Source organism: Tribolium madens, unplaced genomic scaffold, assembly GCF_015345945.1.
Source record: "Tribolium madens isolate multiple individuals breed KSU strain unplaced genomic scaffold, Tmad_KSU_1.1 Scaffold_1;HRSCAF=32;Tcas5.2_LG8, whole genome shotgun sequence".
NCBI lineage: Eukaryota > Metazoa > Arthropoda > Insecta > Coleoptera > Tenebrionidae > Tribolium > Tribolium madens.
In genome coordinates this window covers 9,311,949-9,331,731 of record NW_025400984.1, presented here as the reverse complement: position 1 = coordinate 9,331,731, position 19,783 = coordinate 9,311,949, and the positions used below count along the sequence as shown (strand labels likewise).

At 31.7% G+C, this 19,783-nt stretch overlaps 2 protein-coding genes across 2 annotated transcripts in view; one reads left to right on the top strand and one right to left on the bottom strand.

Annotated features, from left to right (window-relative positions):
* Window positions 1-869: 869 nt before the first annotated feature.
* On the top strand, window positions 870-5,702 carry LOC123016315 (toll-like receptor 2). Its single transcript, XM_044416635.1, has 2 exons — window positions 870-1,165; window positions 3,203-5,702. The coding sequence occupies exon 2, from the start codon at window positions 3,214-3,216 to the stop codon at window positions 5,665-5,667; it is 2,454 nt and encodes an 817-aa protein (XP_044272570.1). The 5' UTR covers window positions 870-1,165; window positions 3,203-3,213; the 3' UTR covers window positions 5,668-5,702.
* A 2,268-nt stretch (window positions 5,703-7,970) lies between these two features.
* LOC123016325 (calpain-9-like) overlaps window positions 7,971-19,783 on the bottom strand; it is a 44,994-nt gene continuing 33,181 nt past the window's right edge. Inside the window, exons 4-11 of the mRNA XM_044416654.1 lie at window positions 19,415-19,583; window positions 15,856-16,052; window positions 9,877-10,017; window positions 9,030-9,828; window positions 8,750-8,980; window positions 8,481-8,705; window positions 8,183-8,434; window positions 7,971-8,135 (exon numbers count right to left, since the gene is read on the bottom strand). Of these exons, the coding sequence (XP_044272589.1) occupies window positions 8,109-8,135; window positions 8,183-8,434; window positions 8,481-8,705; window positions 8,750-8,980; window positions 9,030-9,828; window positions 9,877-10,017; window positions 15,856-16,052; window positions 19,415-19,583 (2,041 nt within the window). The 3' untranslated portion in view covers window positions 7,971-8,108. The remainder of the gene's footprint in view (window positions 8,136-8,182; window positions 8,435-8,480; window positions 8,706-8,749; window positions 8,981-9,029; window positions 9,829-9,876; window positions 10,018-15,855; window positions 16,053-19,414; window positions 19,584-19,783) is intronic.

Here is a 19,783-nt window from a genome sequence, read left to right as displayed (position 1 = left end):
AAAACTGCGTAAAGCAATCAAGAAAAACAAATGTTTCCAATGTTAAATGATACAAAGCTAAGAAATCTGAGCTTTACATGAATGAATTAGTTTTTGAGATTTAGACCAATTTTTGATAGATTTTTTTCAACTTTTTTCCATTTGGCGATACTTTTCAATTTTCTTAAAAAGTTTATAAGAAAATTAAAGTAAAAGAAGTGTTTCTTACATAAATCGTCACGAGGTTTACGAATTTGCAGTAGGATTTTGTAAAAAATGATGTTTTTGAGATATAGACCGATTTTTGATCGACTCTTCCAAGTCAAACTTAATTTGTGCGACATTTCATAAGAAAATGAGAGGAAAAAAGTGTTTCTTACGTAAAATTACACGAGGATTACGAATCTGTTCTCAAATTTTGTATGCAATGCTTCATTTTTGACATATTTGGGGATTGCTTGTCGCTTATACTTTTTTGAAGCAGACAAAAGACTACAATTTTATAATAAAAAGAGACGCATTTATGTGCGCATGCGTATTTGCTAATGCTTTTTCTCTGATTTCTTCGATTTTCTTTGATGATTTTCCTCTTGTAATTTTATATAACGTACCAAATCCGGTTTGTCAATGTATAAAGAGGATGTTTTTAAACAATTCTTGAAATTTGCAAGCATTCCGCCAACGTGAATTATGTGTCTAAATATTTGTAATGATTATTTTCTCGACAAATAGATAACAAGTCATACATTTTAGCATATCTAACATTTGAAATATTTTGACGCAACTAAAATCATTTGAGCATTTCTTGCTTATTTATTGCAAAGTATCTAAGTGGGGAACAGGTTTTGTTCAACTAACCCATTGTTCAGTATATCCAACTTAAAATTCAGTCCACGATGAAGTCGCCTAAGTCAGTGTTATAGGAAGTTGGTACGACGAACCTCTTTATCCAGATCCGGCCTCGATCCATTTCCATATGAGTTTCATACAAAACCACCCAACCACACAATATATTCGAATAAAATTTAATGAATTTGCGGTATCTCGAACGGTAGCGGAGGCCGATTGTGAAACTTATTTGTTTAACATACGTGTTCTAATGGTTTTAGCCAACAGACGTGCTAAATTCTTGAGTTTTGACTATAAAAGTGATTTGATGTGCAGTGAAATGGACGAATTTTCATGAGTAAGTCTTCTTCGCAGTGTTGCCAGATTAAAAACATAAAATTTACCAGATCCGAGTTGAAAAATTTGCCAAATTTTCACCAAATTATGATCTGTATTGCAAAATCTCACGAAAAACACAGTTTTCAAAAATGATATGCTTTTCGGCCTAATTCTGTGACTGTTTTCTACAAAATTTTGCGAAATAATTGTGTTTCTACTTGAGAAACGTGCTAAAACGCTCGAGAAATGCAAAAGTAGGTAATGTAATTTCTTGATTATTTAGTTTGTTTTAGTGAAATCTAGCGAGAAACCTGAGATTTTAGTACAAAAACGTGCTTAATAACATTTTCGGCCAAATTTTGTGGTTTCTCGGCTTATTTTTGCTCAAAAACATTAAATTGAGTGAAACATAGATTTTTAGGCGCGTTTGGATAAGATTTTGCGAAATAAATAAACCTCTGGTTCAGTAAATTGGGAGAAACAAGCTAAAAAATTATGTACAATTTAGATTTAATTTTGTAATTTTGTAGCTTGTTTCAATGCAATATTTTGACTTTTTGTGTTTTTATCTTTCAAAAACATCTTTACACACTCGAAAAAGAAAAAAAACGCCGTTTTTGGGCTATTTTGTTGAATTTGTGGCTTGTTTTTGACAAAATTCTGCAAAATAATTGTATTTTTAACTGAAAAAGCATTCAAAAAAACTAAAGCAAGTTGAAATTTTTGATTCTGTTTAGTAATATCTTGTAAAAAAAAATAGAACAATTTTTAACCAATTTGGTGGTTTTCGATTGTTTTATCTTGGAGATTTGACGAAATAATCAAGTTAAAGTTTCAGAGTTAGGTAAAAATATCAAAATATAATCTTTTTTATAACAATTTAGTGATTTTTGACACGCTATGGCAAATTTCCGAGAAAGAATCGTGTTTTTAGCCTAAAAATCTGCTTGAACTTTCGAAAAAGGAAAAAATTTTTTGGCTTGTTTGTCGATTTTGCTAAATAATTCCGTTTCTAGCTAAAAAACATGCTAAATTTTTCAAGAAATGCAAAATTAATGTATCTTTTGACTTAATATGTTAATTTTTCAGTAAGTTTTAACAGAATCTCACAAAAAAATTGAGATTGTTCGATAAAAACGTGCTTAAAAACATTCTCGGCTTATTTTTGTCTTATTTTACTCAAAAACTAGTTAGTAATAATCCATTGAAACAAACAAAATAACATTAAAATCAATTGTTTTTAAGATTTTGAACAAGATTTTGCAAAATAAATGAACCTCTGGTTCAGAAACGTTATATCATTTTTGGCATAATTCCGTTTCTACCTGAAAAACATTCTAAATCTTTTACGAAATGCAAAATTAATGTAATTTTCGACTAATATGTTGATTTTTCAGCAAAATCTCGCCAAAAATGTTGAGATTATAGTATACAAAATCAGTTAAATCGAATGAAACAAACAAAGTATCATCAATATCAATATCAATTGTTTTTGAGATTTTGAAGCGTGTTTGGACAAGATTTTGCAAAATAAATGAGCTTCTGGTTTAAAAACGAAGTAAGTCAAGCGAAACAAGCTCAATTTCGATTTAATTTTGTATTTTTTTGCCTGCTTTAACGAAATTTTTAGAATTTCCTTTGTTTTTATCTCAAAACCGTGCTTAAACACTTGAAAAGGGCAAAAACAACGCCGTTTTTGGCCGAATTTGCTGAATTTTTGGATTGTTTTTAACGAAATTGTGCGATATAATTATGTTCCTAGCTGAAAGAGTATTCAGAAAAGAGAAAAATAAATTGTCTTGTAAAAAAGAAACAGAACTATTTTTAACCAATTTGATGTTTTTTCGAGTTTTTTGACAAAACTTAACGAAACAATCAAGTTTCTGGTTGAAAACGTGAAAAATGCTCGAAAAACAAGAAATTACCAGAGAATTATTACAAAAGTTTTTACCAAATCACCAGACTAACATGAACATTATCTGATCTGGTGAAATTCCACCACACCTGGCAACACTGCTTTTTCGAATTGTAAAGTCGCCACAGTTTGCTTTTCCAGGATGACCAACAATGCGGATTTTCGTACTAATCGCATGTTTGGCCTCGATGATTTCTTCTGAAAATTACTGTCCACCAATTTGGCAAAAACCAACTATGGTGCAGATGAACGAAACTGGGTCGATTTTGCTCGGAGAAGACGAATTTAGCGGTTGCGAATGTCGGGCATTTCCAGCCAGTTACTCGTTTTGCTACGGCCGACTCAACTGTCGCACATTTCCCAAAAACATCACAATTTCAACCAAAGCCTTTTGGTTGAAAGCCTCTCGAATTCCCGAAATCAAACCAGGGGATTTGGCCAGCTTAACACACTTGGAAATCTTAATGATCGAAGGGAATTACAACCTGACTCGTATTTTAACTGGGAGTTTCACCAACATGACAAAACTTTACAAACTGGACATTTCATTCAACTCAAATTTGAAAATTTTGCAACCCGGGTGTTTCAACGGACTGTCCAACCTGAAACACTTGCTACTTGTGAACAACGCCTTCACCAAAGTGGCCCAAATAACACCAGTTTTGACCAATTTACCCCAATTACAGAAACTGGATTTGAGCGAGAATCAGTTTAACACAATCGAAAAAGACGATTTTGGGGTTTTGGGAAATTTGCACGAACTGAATATGGTTTTGTGCCAAATTGAAAACATCGAAGCTTCGGCTTTCACACATTTGAGGAATCTCACAATTTTGAGACTTGGAGAAAACAGCTTGAATATCTCAAGTCTAGCCAAAGCGATTGAAAACACGACTCTTAAATCACTCAATTTGTACTCAATCGGTTTGAAGAAAAATAACTCGAGACAGTTATTTGATACCATAGCGAAAACCAACATCAGTTTTTTGTCTCTTGCCAAAAACCAGTTCGAGGCGATTAACTCCGAGACGTTTCCGCTGATGCCCAAAATACAAACTCTGGATTTACGAGAAGTCCTAGCTTTGAATATCACCAACAACGCTTTTCTTGGGCTACCAAACCTAAAAACGCTACTTTTGAGCGGGAATAAGTTAAATTCGATTCCTGATGGTGTCCTCTTGGAACAATTATCCTGTCTGGATGTGAAACAAAACTCTGGAAATGTCAACAAACACTCGTATTTCTCCCTCTTTGGGGAGAAGTTCAACCACATGAGGAATCTCCTCCAACTCGATTTGAGTTTCAACACAATCCAGGCAATTTACAACTCGAGTTTTGCAGGTCTGGAAAATCTGAAAGTTTTGGGGTTAAAAAGCGCAACAATCCATCGGATTTCCAATATCAGTTTTGCCAACTTGTCAAAATTAATAGTGCTAAACCTTGAAAATAACCCATTTGTTGTAAACCATCCCATGACACTGGAAAGTGGGATTTTTGACGGTTTGGGCGACTTGGAAGTGCTTCTTTTGGGTGGATGTGGCATCAAATTTGTCACAAATGCGTTCAAAAATTTAAAAAAATTAATTCATTTAGGTTTGGAGAAAAATAAATTGACAACTTTGCCGAATTTTGAAACTCTAGTCAAGTTACAAACACTTGACTTGTCTCAGAATTATTTAAAACCGTGGTTTGACCCGATTTTTGCGAATAACAACTTGAAAGATGTGAGTCTTAGTGGCAATAAAATAACGTATTTAACTCCTGCAATGATCAATGATTTGAGTAATTTATCTAGTCTAGAACTTGCTGAAAATCCCTTCACTTGTGATTGTAGTTTTTTATGGGATGATCCCAAAATCATGAAACTGATCGCTAATCAAGCAATTTTTTGCTTTTTTCCTGATTCTACCACCGGTTTAACATTAAATGAGTTCCTAAGTGACAAACCCGACTGTCACAATTTGTTAATTTTAGTATTACCAACAATTTTCCTCCTTTTGTTTTTACTTAGTTTTGTTTTTGTTTTGTATTATTTTCGGTGGCACTTGAGATACTGGCTTTTTCTCACTCGTCTCCACTTGAGCCGAAATCACAAAATCAGACGAAGTGTCAAAGGTCACGTTAATTGCATTTACGACGCTTTTGTTTCGTACAGTAGTGAGGACCGAAATTTCGTAATTCGTTTAGTGACAATGCTTGAAAACTACCCTCCTTATATCAAACTCTGTGTCTATGAGCGAGACTTTGAAGTGGGTACAATGATTTCGGAAAATGTGTTAGAAAGTGTTGCGAAAAGTCGCAAAACTCTACTGTTGATCAGTAATTCGTATGCCAAGTCGCAGTGGTGTCGTTGGGAGAGTCAGATTGCTGAACATCATCGACTTTTCTTTCAAGATGAGAATGGACAATATGTTGATGATAGTCTGATTTTGGTCAAGTTGGGGCCGGTGAATGAGACTTACATGACTCCGACTTTGAAGTATTTGCTTAAAACTAGAATTTATCTCCAGTGGGATGAAGATGAGAAGAAGCAGAAGGTTTTTTGGGAGAAGTTGAGAGCTGCCTTGGCGCCGCCGGTGGAAATCAACGAAAACACCTATTTGTAATGCCTATTTTAAATAAAGATTTAAGTATTGTTGTTTTCCAGTGTTTGAACTTAAAGTAATGTTTTATTACCTATTAGTTATTTTAAAAATTCTCTAGTTTATATTTAACTTAAAAATTAGAGGGAAAAGGAAAATTGTTAAAATCAGTGTGTTTTAAGTTTAAGCTAAGAATATTTTTTTCTATTATTTATTTTTTCTTTTTATGTTTTTTGAAATATATTTTGGACATTTTTGAATTTATCAGCAATTTTCCCTATAAACATTTCTCGTTGGACACTGATCTTTTTTTGTATATTAAATAGATAGTTTAAAGCAGATTTTGATGTTTATTTGCTTTTTGCCTTAAGTCCGATAGTTTCGTAGAAAAACGCATTTAAATTTTCATAATTTTGACAAGTTTTATTTTGTGAACTACGAACACGGCCAAACTATTAGATTTAGAGCAAAAAGGAAATCATTACTGTAATCATCATAAAAAAAACAATCGATTGGCGCGATAAAATTTCAATTTTAAGTTTCAAGGTTACTGTCGAATTAATCTTTTGCTATTTTTGTCTTTACCAGCGATTTTCTCAATAACTATTCATCGCAGAACTATGATAATTTTTTATAAGATAGGAAATTAAAAGTGATTTCCAACGATACTAAATATAAGACAGATATCAAAAAATGTAATGTTATTAGCTGATATTTGCTCCGGGTACTGAAAATCGCCAAAAATTTTGACAAAAATCGAAAAAGTAGAAATCTTTAAAATTCAACCAAATGCACTCCAAGGGGTTTAAGAGACTTAGAAAAGTGCAAAAATGTTATATAAAACGTTATTGGACCAAACTCAAGATTAACCTCTCATTTGTTTATTTTTTTTTATGTATTGTTGTTTTCCAGTGTTTAAACTTAAAGTAATGTCTTATTACCTATTAGTTAATTTAGAAATTCTCCAGTTTATATTTAACTTGAAAGTTAGAAGGATTTTTGTATTTTTTTAGTAGTAAAAATTTTTCTAATATCTCTTTTTGCGTAGAAAATTTTTAAAATTTGTGTGTTTCAAGTTTAAGCTATGGATATTTTTTTCTATTATTTTTGGAACATATTGTATATTTTAATCTATGCAGATCAATGATTACTTTACTGTTCAGTATTATTTATTTTTTTTTGTTTTTAATGAAATATATTTTGGACATTTATTAGCTATTTTCTCTATAACTATTTCTTGTTGGACATGATCTTTTTTTGTATATTAAATGGATAATTTAAAGCAGATTTTGATATTTATTCGCTTTTTGCGAATGATTTCGTAAAAAAACCCATTTAAAGTTTCACAATTTTGTCAATTTTTACTTTGTGAACGACGATTATGGCCAAACTATTAGACTTAGAGCAAAAACTCAAACACTATTGTAATCAGCGTAAAACGCAGAACTATGATCATTTTTTATAAGATAGGAAATTAAAAGTGCTTTCCAATGATACCAAATATAAGACAGTTATCGAAAAAAATTTCAAAGTTATTAGCTGATATTCGCCAAATTAAAATCTTCAAAATTCAAGAAAATGCACCTCTAGGGGTTGAAGAGACTTAGAAAAGTGCAAAAATGTTGTGTAAAACGTTATTGGGCCAAACCCAAAGTTAACTACCTCCCACTTTTTTGAAAAAATTTTTCAGGTCAGGGAATTTTAACAATATTTTTATTTAGGATCAAAGTTTATGCTTACTATTACTTTTCGGTCGCGGGCAAAGATTTCATAAATTTTGCTATTTTTAGAACCTTCGGAGTTGTTCTAAGATTATAATATTAATTTACAAGATTCAGAAAAATTACGAGATTCAAATAGTGGACGTCCCATCAAAAAAAATCTCTGTTTTTAGTCGACCAAAAAATATCAAACTATGGGATTTTCTTCTGCACTTATAACCCTACTGTATGACAATTTTGTTGAAGTTGAAAATCATAAAAAACAATTTAGGGGTGGGTTTTTCAAACCAAAGACAACCCTATCGTGTCACCCCTCATACATCTCAATTTAATGTGTAGATTTTAAAAATATATAATCAGGTAGGTAATTTTTTTCCTAAGCGAGATACGAAAATTGACATCGCCAAAATCAAATTTGACCATCCCATTTGATAGAACCTTTCATTGCGCATCTTTTTTTAGGTTCAAAGTTTTAAGTATAATTTTTTATTGCTTATAAACATATCTCGTAAACCCTCACTTTACGGCTTAAACTAAATATTTAGAATTTGAAAAATATTTATGGTTTTACTTTTTGCCAATCTCTAAGAAAATAAAACTCTCAACGCTAAAGAAACATATATTAGTTGCATGTTTACATGATTGTACTTAAATAATAAATAAATAGGGAATATTTGCACATTTTATTTACAATCAGACTGGAGGGAAGATTCTTTGGCTTCTAGACACATCACCGGAAAGCTATCATGAATAAATAGTCATCAAGATCATCTAAAATCACAATGTTATTAAATCAGCACAAAAAAGGCCCAACTTACTTCTTCTAAAGACAAAGGATTGCTCTTCATCTTCGTATCAATGTTATGGTACCTTTCATGGGCTAAATGTAACCGAACTAAGGCCATCACGTAGTTCTCTGTGGTCAAAATCCGATTTTTGGCAAACCTGAGAACCAAACATTCTAAAACTTTATTGCTAACTGTACACCCGGCCTCCCATAACAACGCCCGAAGATGATAACTGGAAGTTTTACCATTGCCATGACCTCGCTCAAATTTCTGGAAAGCGCACTGAAAGCATCAATGAATAACTGAAAACTGAAAACACATCACTCACTCTCCAAAACTGAAGCATATGCATCAACACAGGAATATCCATTAAATTGATTCGGCCACTAATATTGTAATCCCGCAACATAATCAAGCTTTTGCAAAGCTCCAAAGATGGTTTTTCGGACAAGTAGGATTTCCAATGGGCCCTCAGAATTTTTTGTAACTGACTAGCATCAACTTCTGGGGGGAATTTAGTGAGGAGTTTTGACAAAATTGACTTGCCTTCGGGCTAGAATTTTTTAATTATTTTTTACTAATTGTTGGTTTAAGTACCGTAACAGGTCCGGTTTCTTCCATAAATTCCGAAGATATGTTTCTGATGATCATATTGTCCTCGTTTACTTCCCAAATGTTGCTTTGTTCGTCGGTGAAAACCCTCAAGAGGAATTTTCCGTCCAAGTTGGGGATGTTGGTTTGGGGTACTACTATGTAGTCACCAGGGGGTAAAGTGAAGAAAGTTACGACTTCTCTAGCAACTGAGTGGTTTGTAACATCTAGGGGTTTCTAAAATTGATTAAGAGAATTAAAATTGTTTGGTTTTTTCAACACTAACTTGTTCTGAGACAAAATGAGGAGTTAGCCTTTGCATGGAGTGAGGTACTTCATAAACGGCAAACCCTATGGCATATAGAGGTTTTTTCTTCTTGCTATCTAGAACGTTGGTTTCGTAACTTTGTGTAATTGAGACTACCACGTGACATTTATTGCTTGAAGTTCTGGGTATTTGGACGTGAAATTGGGGATTCATTGAAGTTGTGTCAATGTAGGTAGGCCCGCCCCCTGCGTTATACCCCGCCCTCCATCTCCTCCTCGCCAACACCGCCCTCCATGGTTGTTTCGAGTGTAAGGCACTTTCCATCATCCAATCATCAGGGCCAATATGGACCAAATCCAATTGAGTGAAATGCTTGGAAAAGTCCTCAAACGACATCCAAAACTCCCCATCGTTGGCCACTCGCACACTTAACAACTCCTTATCTCTGGTAGATAACCCATCCCACTCCCATGACCGCTCACTCCACGCCCCCGTCCACTCCCCCCTCGCCCACGGGTTTCTCAGTCTTACCAATGGTGTCTCCCCTTGAGGCCCTCTCACTCTCGCCAACCCCGTCACACTATATGCATGTTGGGTGATTAACCCATTCCTCAACCTCAACTGTCTTTTATTCTCTTTTTCCTGAGTGACAGTTGCGATCAGTAGACTAGATCTCGGAACAGCGCTGTTTAACACTTGAAATGTCAAAAAACGGTCCTGATGAGTGAGGCCGAAACTTTGGACGATGCCACCGGTTAAGTCTTGAAGGGCTCGAGTGGTGGAACCTTGTGCCAGATTCTCGTAACAGCCGTAGAATCTGAAACCAAGAGAAGTCAATTGGGGTTAAATCGGGAGGGATTGGTACTTGGCGTAAGCTTTTTCGAGCAAAGCGGCCCAGAATTCGGTGGTGTTGGAGCAGTGCAAGTGGACGAGGCGGCCTTTGAAAGTGGGGAGTTTGTCGTCCACCACCACGTCCTTCCACTCGCCGAAGTGCCAAAAACGGAACCTGAAAAATGAGCTAAAATTAAAATATCACAACATTAACATTTCTGATTTTTTCTTTTTTTTCAGGGCTGAATTTATTTTTTGTCATCATTTTAACTTATCTTTCAATTAGTAGTTTATAATTTTTTATTTGTTTTGTTTTGCTTAGTTCTAATTATTATCTATTTCATTTTCATTGGAGAAATAAAAAAATTGATCCAGAATATCGAAAATTGCATATTGCAACAAACATTCGCCTGGGGATATTGTCACTTTCCTGTTTTTGTTTTTTGTCTGTTATTTTCTTGTTTAGTTTTTGTTTAAATATTTTTTGTATTTTTTTAACCATTATAGAAATCACTATTTTTGTCTTCAAAATTGAGATTAATATTAATATTTGGGCCGTTTTTGATTAAAATTTTGTTTGTTTCTTGAAATGTTTTTTTTTGGAAAATTCAAGACATCTGAAGCAAAACAATTATCAAATTTATTTATTATACTGGTAATAAAAGGAAAACATATTTTCTTAGGTCCTGTTCTTTCAAAGTTTTTTGTTATACTAGCCACAAGTTTCGGTTATTTTTAGATAGCCATTTTCAGATAATTCTCTTTTATTCATTCACTCCCGACTCCGCCCAATTCTACATTATTTTTTTAAAACGGTCAGAAGTGAATAAAACAAAATTGCCTAAAGATGGCATCTAAAAAATCTGAAAAAAATATTCTTTTCTCTTTATTTATTTCTCTTTATTCGCTCAATACCTAATTAGTAATAATCAAATTTCTTATTTAATTTTTTCTTCTTTCAGGTCTGTTTTAATTTTTTTTATCACCATTCTCACTTAGTTTTTGAGTCATCGACATTAGTGTCGTTGGTTTTAGAACCAAACTAGAATTTGCGACATTTTGCTTCTTTTTCACCAAGTTTTTGCAATGTTTGATTGGTTTTTAATTTGTAATTTTTTTATTTTATTTTTGTTTATAAAAAAATATAAAAATTGGAGTTTTTATTTTTTACATACGGTTAAAGATAAGATTACTAAATTTCGAAAAACTGCAAACAGTATTTTAACTAGTAACTACACTACAAGCATTCAAAAAATTAAACATTTTAACGACAAAAAATAACACTAAACAAACAGTCGTTTAGTTTTCAAATATGAAATTTATTAATTTAAATAAATAGAATTTTAAAATTATACATAATCTTTTTTGCACTTCTGCAAAATGGTTCTAAAAAAAGTGAAGTTATTCGGACGAATTGGAAAAAAAAAAATAAGTTTTTAAAGATGCAAAACCTTATTTTACTCTTTTATTTTATAAATTTCGGTTCAAATATGTTCAAAATAGTTAATGTTTTAAACTGTACACACGTAAAATGTTCCCGGAAATCGATTGGCGTCGAGAGAATCTCAAAAATTTTAATAGTTTATAAGTTAGTCGAGTATAAATTTTGACTATTTTGGTTTTGTTTTCCAATAACTATTTATCACAGCACAACGATATAATTTATTGTAACATTTGATTGGTTTTTGCTTTCTTGTTTATTTTTTATTTTATCTTCGTTTATCCATTCTTTTTTGTAATACATATATTGTTTAACTGTTTAGACCTTATTTTATTTATTGTTTCTATTATGTTAAAAAAATATAATGAAGAAAATTATGAGTCGAATCAGGGAACAAAGAACAAACTTTCTAGTTAGTGTTGATAGAGACAACTTGGCATGGATAGCCAGTTTTATTTTATAAAAAAATTTTTTTTTATATTTATTTTACTTCTTTCTTACGGCTGTTTCTAAAAAGCGTTAATTTTAGAAAAGAAGCTGAAATTTTAACGGCGATATTAATTTTTTGATTTTTTAAATTAGCCGCGATTACTTTTTATTTGCTCGGCTCATTCGGTTTTCTTAGCAAACAATGAAATATGTTTTCAAAGCGGTCAGAATTAAACTGAAAATGATTATAAATTTTTGATTTTTACATGCTGATAGTTGTGCTGACAATTTTACAAAATGTTTTGAACGATTTAATTATACATTTAGAGAAAAGCAATTGTGACAGAGATTTTGGCACTAATTTTGAAGAATTGGATATAAAAAAACGAATTTTGTTTTATTTTTTTTACGCGTTTCAAGCACAAAGTGAGAATTATAACTAAAAATATTACAAAAATTTTTGTTGTACCATTTGAACTAAAAATTAAAAAAAGATAAGCAAGCGATAAAATGACGAGTGCGCCACTGGAGTGGTGCCGATTTCTTTGTGTCCTTTTCCACATGCGTACCAACCATTCCATAAACGCTGGAGATTTTATAAAAGTGAGCCAATTACCTACAGCACAAGTTATTTCTCATTGGAATTACAAACGAGATTGAGTTAGACATCAGGACGACCCAAGTTAAGTCGAGGACTGCTACAATGGCAGATATCTCATCATTTTTACCGTGTGTCAGACTTGTTCTAAGGACCATTGTCCAATGATGGCACGCAGTTGAATGTTTCAGGTGCAGTAATTGACTTATTTATGACTAGTGGTCAGCAACAAGGGTTGATTTTTTCCTCGATTTGATGATTTGTGACATGCGTTAAAATCGCTGATGAGAATAGTAGTTGTTTGGACAATGGCGGGTTTCTGGAAGTGTCGATTTTTAATTGAAGTGTTTGAAAAAACGCGACCGTGAGAACGCAGCATTAACGGTTAGTAACTCGGTTCTCGGTACAAATGAGATTAAGATTGTTCGTTTTGCAATCAGTTTTCACGACGTACACACACTTCCATCAGATTAGAACTCATTTAGGGTCAAAAACGAGCACCAATCATCATTGATAAACACTCGCCTCCTCTGCGGTGCAATTACAAAATCGCGTCGTTAATAACGGAATTTATCAGGGGATTACATCAGGAACGACATTCAGCCGCCTTAAGGAATGTAATGCGGGGGTGCTGACACTAAATTAACACCCAACCATTTCTTAAATAAATCCAGAGTGTCCTTGGGCTCCGATCAGCGCCATCTCGTTTTTAGATAAAATTCGATTGTTACTTTGCGCACAATGAACGAGTAAATAATATTGATTTTCAATTTAATGGTAATGGTTGGATATTATTTCAACGCCTACCAGATGGTGAATACAATGAACGCGTACACCCACCCCGGACTTATTATTTCTCAAGCCTCGGAGGAAGGATACGACCAGGGCCGGATTCACATTTTTCTTATTCGAAATTTCAGGATACTCCACAAGCGGAAATCGTCCTTGGTATCGCATTGAATACCAAATTAAATGTTTATTTGTAGTCGATTTAATGGTAATTTGCCTTAATATATTTGTCATGGCTTGCAGTATCTCACGGAACGTCAACCTATGAATTATTTATGCATTCTGAATGCGATTTCAAAAAATTCTAAAGATTACAATGGAGCTCAGCACTCTGAAACGATTTTTTTAATTATTTTATAAAATTTTAATTGAGAGGAGAAAAAAGTGTTTTTTTTTCTTCCTCATCTTCATTAATTAAAGAGAAAGTGAGGCTATAGATGAAATAATAATTATGCGGGACAGACTTCAGATTTCAAAGCTTGCAATTTAGTTCAATTAACGAGAAATCATACGACTCATTAACCGGTAATAAGCACATGAGACGATTTCAGATTGAATATACAGAATGTTTGAAAATTCAAACACATGCTATACCGAAAAAAACATTAAAAAATTTCGTAAGTCAATATAGAAAAATAATTTCCATATACAGAGTGATTCAAAAGTATCAAACCGACTCTCAAATATTGATAGAAAACATTCAGACATGCATAAAAATGAATGCAGATTTGATTTTATTCAAGCTTTTTTTGAGAAAAAACATAACTGACAATTTCCATATTATTATTATTTTGTTTCCAATGTTGAGATTTAATGTATTGTTAAATGGGTTAGTTTGTTATCTGTTTTATACACTATAAGACACAAATTGGTAATTTTTTCAACAGGTTTCTCTTTAATGTTGATATTTAATGATATGAATGGCCAAAAACTTAACCCAAAGATCTAACCTTTAAAGAGCAATATCTCATGAAAAAAGCTCAAGCAATTTTTTGCTATGAGAACTTTTATCATCACCTAAAAACAACAAACAAAAAAATGACCGATTATTCAAAGTAAAATTTTTTTCTATAAGATAGTTGGTATGGTAATTTTTTTTACAAAGATCTAAAAATTACAACTATCTATATTTTGTTGAATATTAAAAAAAAATTATACAGTGTCCCACCAGAACTCGCAAATCGGAGAAAAATGTCACATGGAATAAATGTTGAAAAAATTCTTTTTGGAATTAAGGTTAGTGCACAGTTTAAAAAATCCCGATTTTTCCGAAAACGATGTGTCGTACTAAAATAATACAAGAAACATTTTTTAAAGAAAGCTGATCAACAAATACGGATCTGTAAGGAAAAATTTCAAAAAACGTTTCTAAAATACTTTTTTTTTCTTTAAATAAGTTAGCTAGAGAGTGTCGATTTTCCTGATTAAGACACAATTTTTAGCAATTTTCAGCACCAAAAAATTACCCTGGATAATTTTTCTTGTAAATTTACTTTAATCGGCTACTGAGAGATTTGAAAATAAAACCTTTTGTTTTCATTTTCAGAGGATTTAATCTCCCTTAGGAAATATTTCCAAACATTTTTCACATTTTTACATTTCTTACATTTTTTTTTAAACAACCTTTTTATTGCTTTCCATCATAACGGTAAAATTGATTTGGAAAAAAATTATAAAAAAAACAAGTGCTATTGAGGTCTAAAATGTGCTACAAATCGTAAAAAAATAATAAGTTTTTCATTAATTAAACTAGACAATAAATAAAATCTATTTTAATAAATTAATCAATGAAAAGTTAAAATTGAAAGTAATAATTTGTTTTTGTGTCATAATTCACAATTTAGACAGTTTTTTCTTTATTTTTTTAAACATAGTAATAATTTTTTTAGAAAAATGGATATTTTTATGAAATTTTTTAATTTGAAAAACTGCACGTTTAAGTGGAACATTAATTTATTACAACCAAAAACATACAACACATTTTTTTAACTTGTTTTTTAGTCTATTAAAGATTAAAATTATTTTTGCATGAACACATTGTTTTCATTAGCACAATTTTGAAGGAGTAAAATTAAGACCTTGAATAGTACTATTTGGACAATTCATTTACAGCGCCAACTTGATAATAATTCAATTATTTTAGAAAAGTTTTTTTAAGTATTTTCTACCATAAAAAAACGGAATTTTTAGTTACGTCTTAGCCATTTATTACACAAAAGAAAGCGAAATTTTTTGCTCACATGCTGAGCTCAATATGAAATATTCAGATATTTATGACTATTTAAATTAATGTGCTCATCGCCATATTTTAATACACAATAACTCTTAAAATTAAAATCCTTCAGAGAAGCTTTTATTCGTTGGTCCTCCTACGTTTTTAGTTGCTTTTATATTAAAATATTTAAAGACGTGATTCATGTATAAAATGTTTTATTGAGTAATAAATTACCAAATTTCAGTTCTTTTCAGGATCTGTATTTTCGTTAGTTACTACGGTAAAATCCAGTTTTTGGAGCCAAATTCGCCTTTACCGTTTCTCATTCGTTGCCCCCGCCACTGGTTCCCGCGATCGTTATTTCAATCATGTTAAACAAATTAAAGCGCGCAACGATCTAGATAATTTCATGCATTTTATCATTTGTAAAAAATGATTGTTTATGATATACTGTGTGTTTCTTGGAAGAGCAGCATGCAAACGCTCGCCTAGCTATTTAATTAGATTTATTAGGTATTTGCGCTGATAAAGGCCGCCGTACCTGAAAACTCCGCAGTAGTTATGCGAGTTGTCGAATCCTTGATCCGGGGGCACGATTCGGTCCAAGAATCGAGGTGTTAAAGCGAGGGAAGCCACAGCTGCCAAAAGCCATTGGTCGCCCAAATCGCCCGCTTCCACGGCGAATCGCATCTCACCGGAATTGTTGTCGCTGATGAATCGCGGCCTCTGACACATTTCCTGCAAACGGGGAGTTAGTTGGTCATCATGTCGGGTCAAAGTTGGACGCGACACTTGTTGGAGGTCAACAGAACAAGATGTGCGTGCCACTTCGGGACTAATTGCCACGGAAGAATAATTAGACGAGAAACGGGGACTTGTTCGCAAACAAACGATTATTTTACTCATCACAAACTGCTGTTACTTGTTCAAAACTGTTTTGTTGTGTTCAATTTTGTGCTTACTGAAATGTTCAATGGACAAATTTCATATATAAATAGATAGCAGCGACAGTAGTAAAAGCTTTATGCTTGAGTGAAAACCCAATTAGGCTTAAACAAGTGAATAAAGCCATTTTGTTGCAAACTGTCAATTCAGATCAGAATTTTTTGAGATTAAATGAGTTTAGGTTTAAACAGGGTGTAACGCAAAGGGGGGAGATTCCCCAAGCCAAAGTATGGAAATCCGTTTATTATTAAAATATAATTTTAAAAATTTGGTAAAAATTGCACAGTTGTCCGATTTTTAGTAAAACATACCGTACTTCCGGTAATTCGACCCACTGTGATTCAAGAGAAATGTAATGTCTACATTTCTGCATTTTATATTTTATTTCTGTTTGATTTTTAAACAATTCATATGTTACGTTTATACAGGCTGAGCAAAAACTATGGATCCAGGTTTTTTTTTAAGTATTTGCCTCTTGAAAATAAAAATTAATCTAAATTAACGTAATGTAAAAAATGTGATTGTAGTTTGAGAACAAAACATTATTTTGTTTTTGAGTTATGCGATTTTTTTTTGTTAAAATTACAATTTATGTAAAAAAATAATTTTAATATAAAGTAGATAGAGTAGATAACCTTTGTGAGAAAAAAAGGTTTTATGGTGTATCATTCATCAATTAGTTTTGCCAAAAAAAATTTTTTTAATACAATTTTAAGAAAATAATAAATAATGACCAAGACCGATTCAAAAATTATAATAAAACAAAAGAAATAGAACCAAACATGTGGTTTGATATCAAATTGCTTGCACTAAATTTAACAAAAATCGATTACGAGATTAAAAAGGTGTTAAAAAAAAACGAACATAATTTTTAAACTTTGACGTGTCCTCTACCTTGGTATAGGGAGGGGTAAGATAGGATAATTTTCTTTATTTTCACCCATCTTTTTGTTAAACTCTGTATGTTATTTAAAAAAAATAAAATTTGAATAAAAGACAATTTTATATTTTTATACGATTGAGTTCAGAAAAAATAATTTTTGCAAAAATGTCTTGTGTCCTGAAAACAAATGACTGTGCAAAACTAAAAAAAATTACCACTTAGGTTCGAATAATTCTGAAATATTATGCAGTTTACAAATTTTTGACCATACCTACCTATTTATCCTATAAAACTTAAAAAAAATAACTTTAACCCTAATGATCAAAAATGCAAAAAATTGAATTGAAAAATGTGCTAGGATTTGAATAAAAGTCATTTTTGTTAAACTTATTTTATTAAAAAAAAATTAGAAAATTAAAAAATTTTTTCTACAAAAATAAACAACTTAAAAAATAGACAAATGTTCTTCCCTTTAAAAACAATTTTTTTCTACAGTTCGAGTTTAACTGTAAAAAGGTGTTGTCAAACGATAAAACTTGACTCATTTGGTACAAAATATATTTTGAAAAATTAACAATTATTTAATAATTATTATTTATTTATTTTTTGAACATAAGTTATCAAAAACTGATATTTTGTTTAGTGTTTACTAGAATTCTTAAAATTTTATGCTTACAAACAATTTGGAAATACAATTTGCCTTGACTTCAAACTTTTAGAAATTCAAACTCTTTTCACAATTTATAATTCAAATCAATTTTAATAATAATACAATAAAAAAAATCAGAAACCGTCTCTGAAAACTAAGGAATCTGGGAAGCAAATTTTAAACCAGTTCTGTGTATAGTGAAAAGATTTTTTTAGATATTAATGTAGATTGAAATATATTTTTATTATAGTTTTTCACATACAGTGTAACATCGATAATCCGAAACAATATACCATATTTTATTTTTTCCGATTTTTTTGATTATCAAATTTTTTATTTTTTAAGAAGTACGGACAGAAAAAAAAAATAAAGACATACAAAATTATCACAAAAACAACAATAAATCTAAAATTTTGAAAAAAATTACCAGTATTTTGTTGCATTTCTTTTAAAATTTCTTTTTATAATGAGGTATTTCCGGCTTTCTGAGTTTCTCATTTGGAAACTTTTAATTCGATTAATGAAATAAAACTGATTTTTTTTGTTCGAAATTGTTGCTTATTCTTTATACTAAGGCTTTTTTTTGTCAAGTTTATTCAAAATGTCTGATTCTAGAGAAATATTCGTTGTCGTCTGTTTTTTTCCAGCTATAAACTATTTAGGTATTTTTTTTTAAACTAATTGATCAGTACCAGGTAAATGTAGACGTTTGTCAAGAATAAAATTCTTGGATTTTTTTTTTTGTTTTTAAATTATGCAAAATGTTTAAATTTTGTAACCCACTATAAAACCATATTTTTACAAAGGCTATGATTTAAGGATTACAACTATCTACATTTTACTCAATTTTTATCGAAAAATTTTCATTTAATTTGCCATTTTGAAAAATCGCAAAACTCATAACAAGACACAATTTACTTCTCCCAACACGATCCCATTTTTTAACAATAACTTTTATTAATTATTATTTTCTGAAAGGAAATGAAGTAAAAAATGCAGAGTTGTAAGCATCACATTTCTCTTGAATCACTGTGGGTCGAATTACCGGAAGTACTTTATTTTTTACTAAAAATCGTACAGATGCGCAATTTTGACAAAATTTTTAAAATTATATTTTAATAATAAACGGATTTTTCCTGATTCAGTTTTCAGCGTCGAAGGAAAGTTCGCCGTCCATAAAACTGAAACAAAGTGGTTACAATCTGTGTCGCAGGCGAGCTGAGCGCCCAATTAAAATATCCCTTGATGATCGTTAAGTTTCTCAAGTGCGAATTCTTCGCGTCTGTCGTTATTTTTCCTTAATAAACGTCGGAAACGGCCACTTTGTCGATAGCATCGTCGGAATTGAAACTCGTCGCTGCCGTACACAGATAATCTTTCTCTTATAAGTCGTTAAAAAATCATCAGATACGATCGAAAAAACCACTCTTAGAGTCACTTGATGCGGTGAGCAATCGTTAAAATAGTCACCAGTAATATACGGCCGTTTTCGCAGCTTGTTCGATGTAATTTGAGACTAGTTTTTCCCTTTAATTGCTTATTTATGGCGTTTGACGCGCACGCCACTAAATTATTTTAAGTCGTCGTGTGGGTTTATTTGAAAAACACTGAGAACATACTTACGTGGGGCCTCATCCAAACGATGGGGTGCAGGGACGGCTTCTTGTGGTGGTAGAGGGCGCGAGGACCCGCCGGAAAATCCGGGTCCTCGAAAAGGGAGCCCCGCTCGCGACATGCTCGCCGGATCGCCTGGTAGTTCGAGGAGTGGCGCTGCCGCTCGGTGGTACAATATCTGAAAAAATTTGCAGAAAAATTTATTTTTTTTAAAGAAAAATGTTTTTTTTTAAGTTTTAAAAATTATTTTGTAAGTCACTAAAAAAGAAAAATTAAAAATTATGTAGGAAAGTGTTAGGTAAAATATCTCACATTTTTGAGCTTTGATTGCCAGCTTATTGACTTTTTTACAAAATTTTGAAAATACATAATTTTTTT

What these genes read in the sequence shown, in the direction of transcription:
- LOC123016315 (XM_044416635.1), top strand. Translation starts at nt 3,214, where the DNA reads ATGCGGATTTTCGTACTAATCGCATGTTTGGCCTCGATGATTTCTTCT.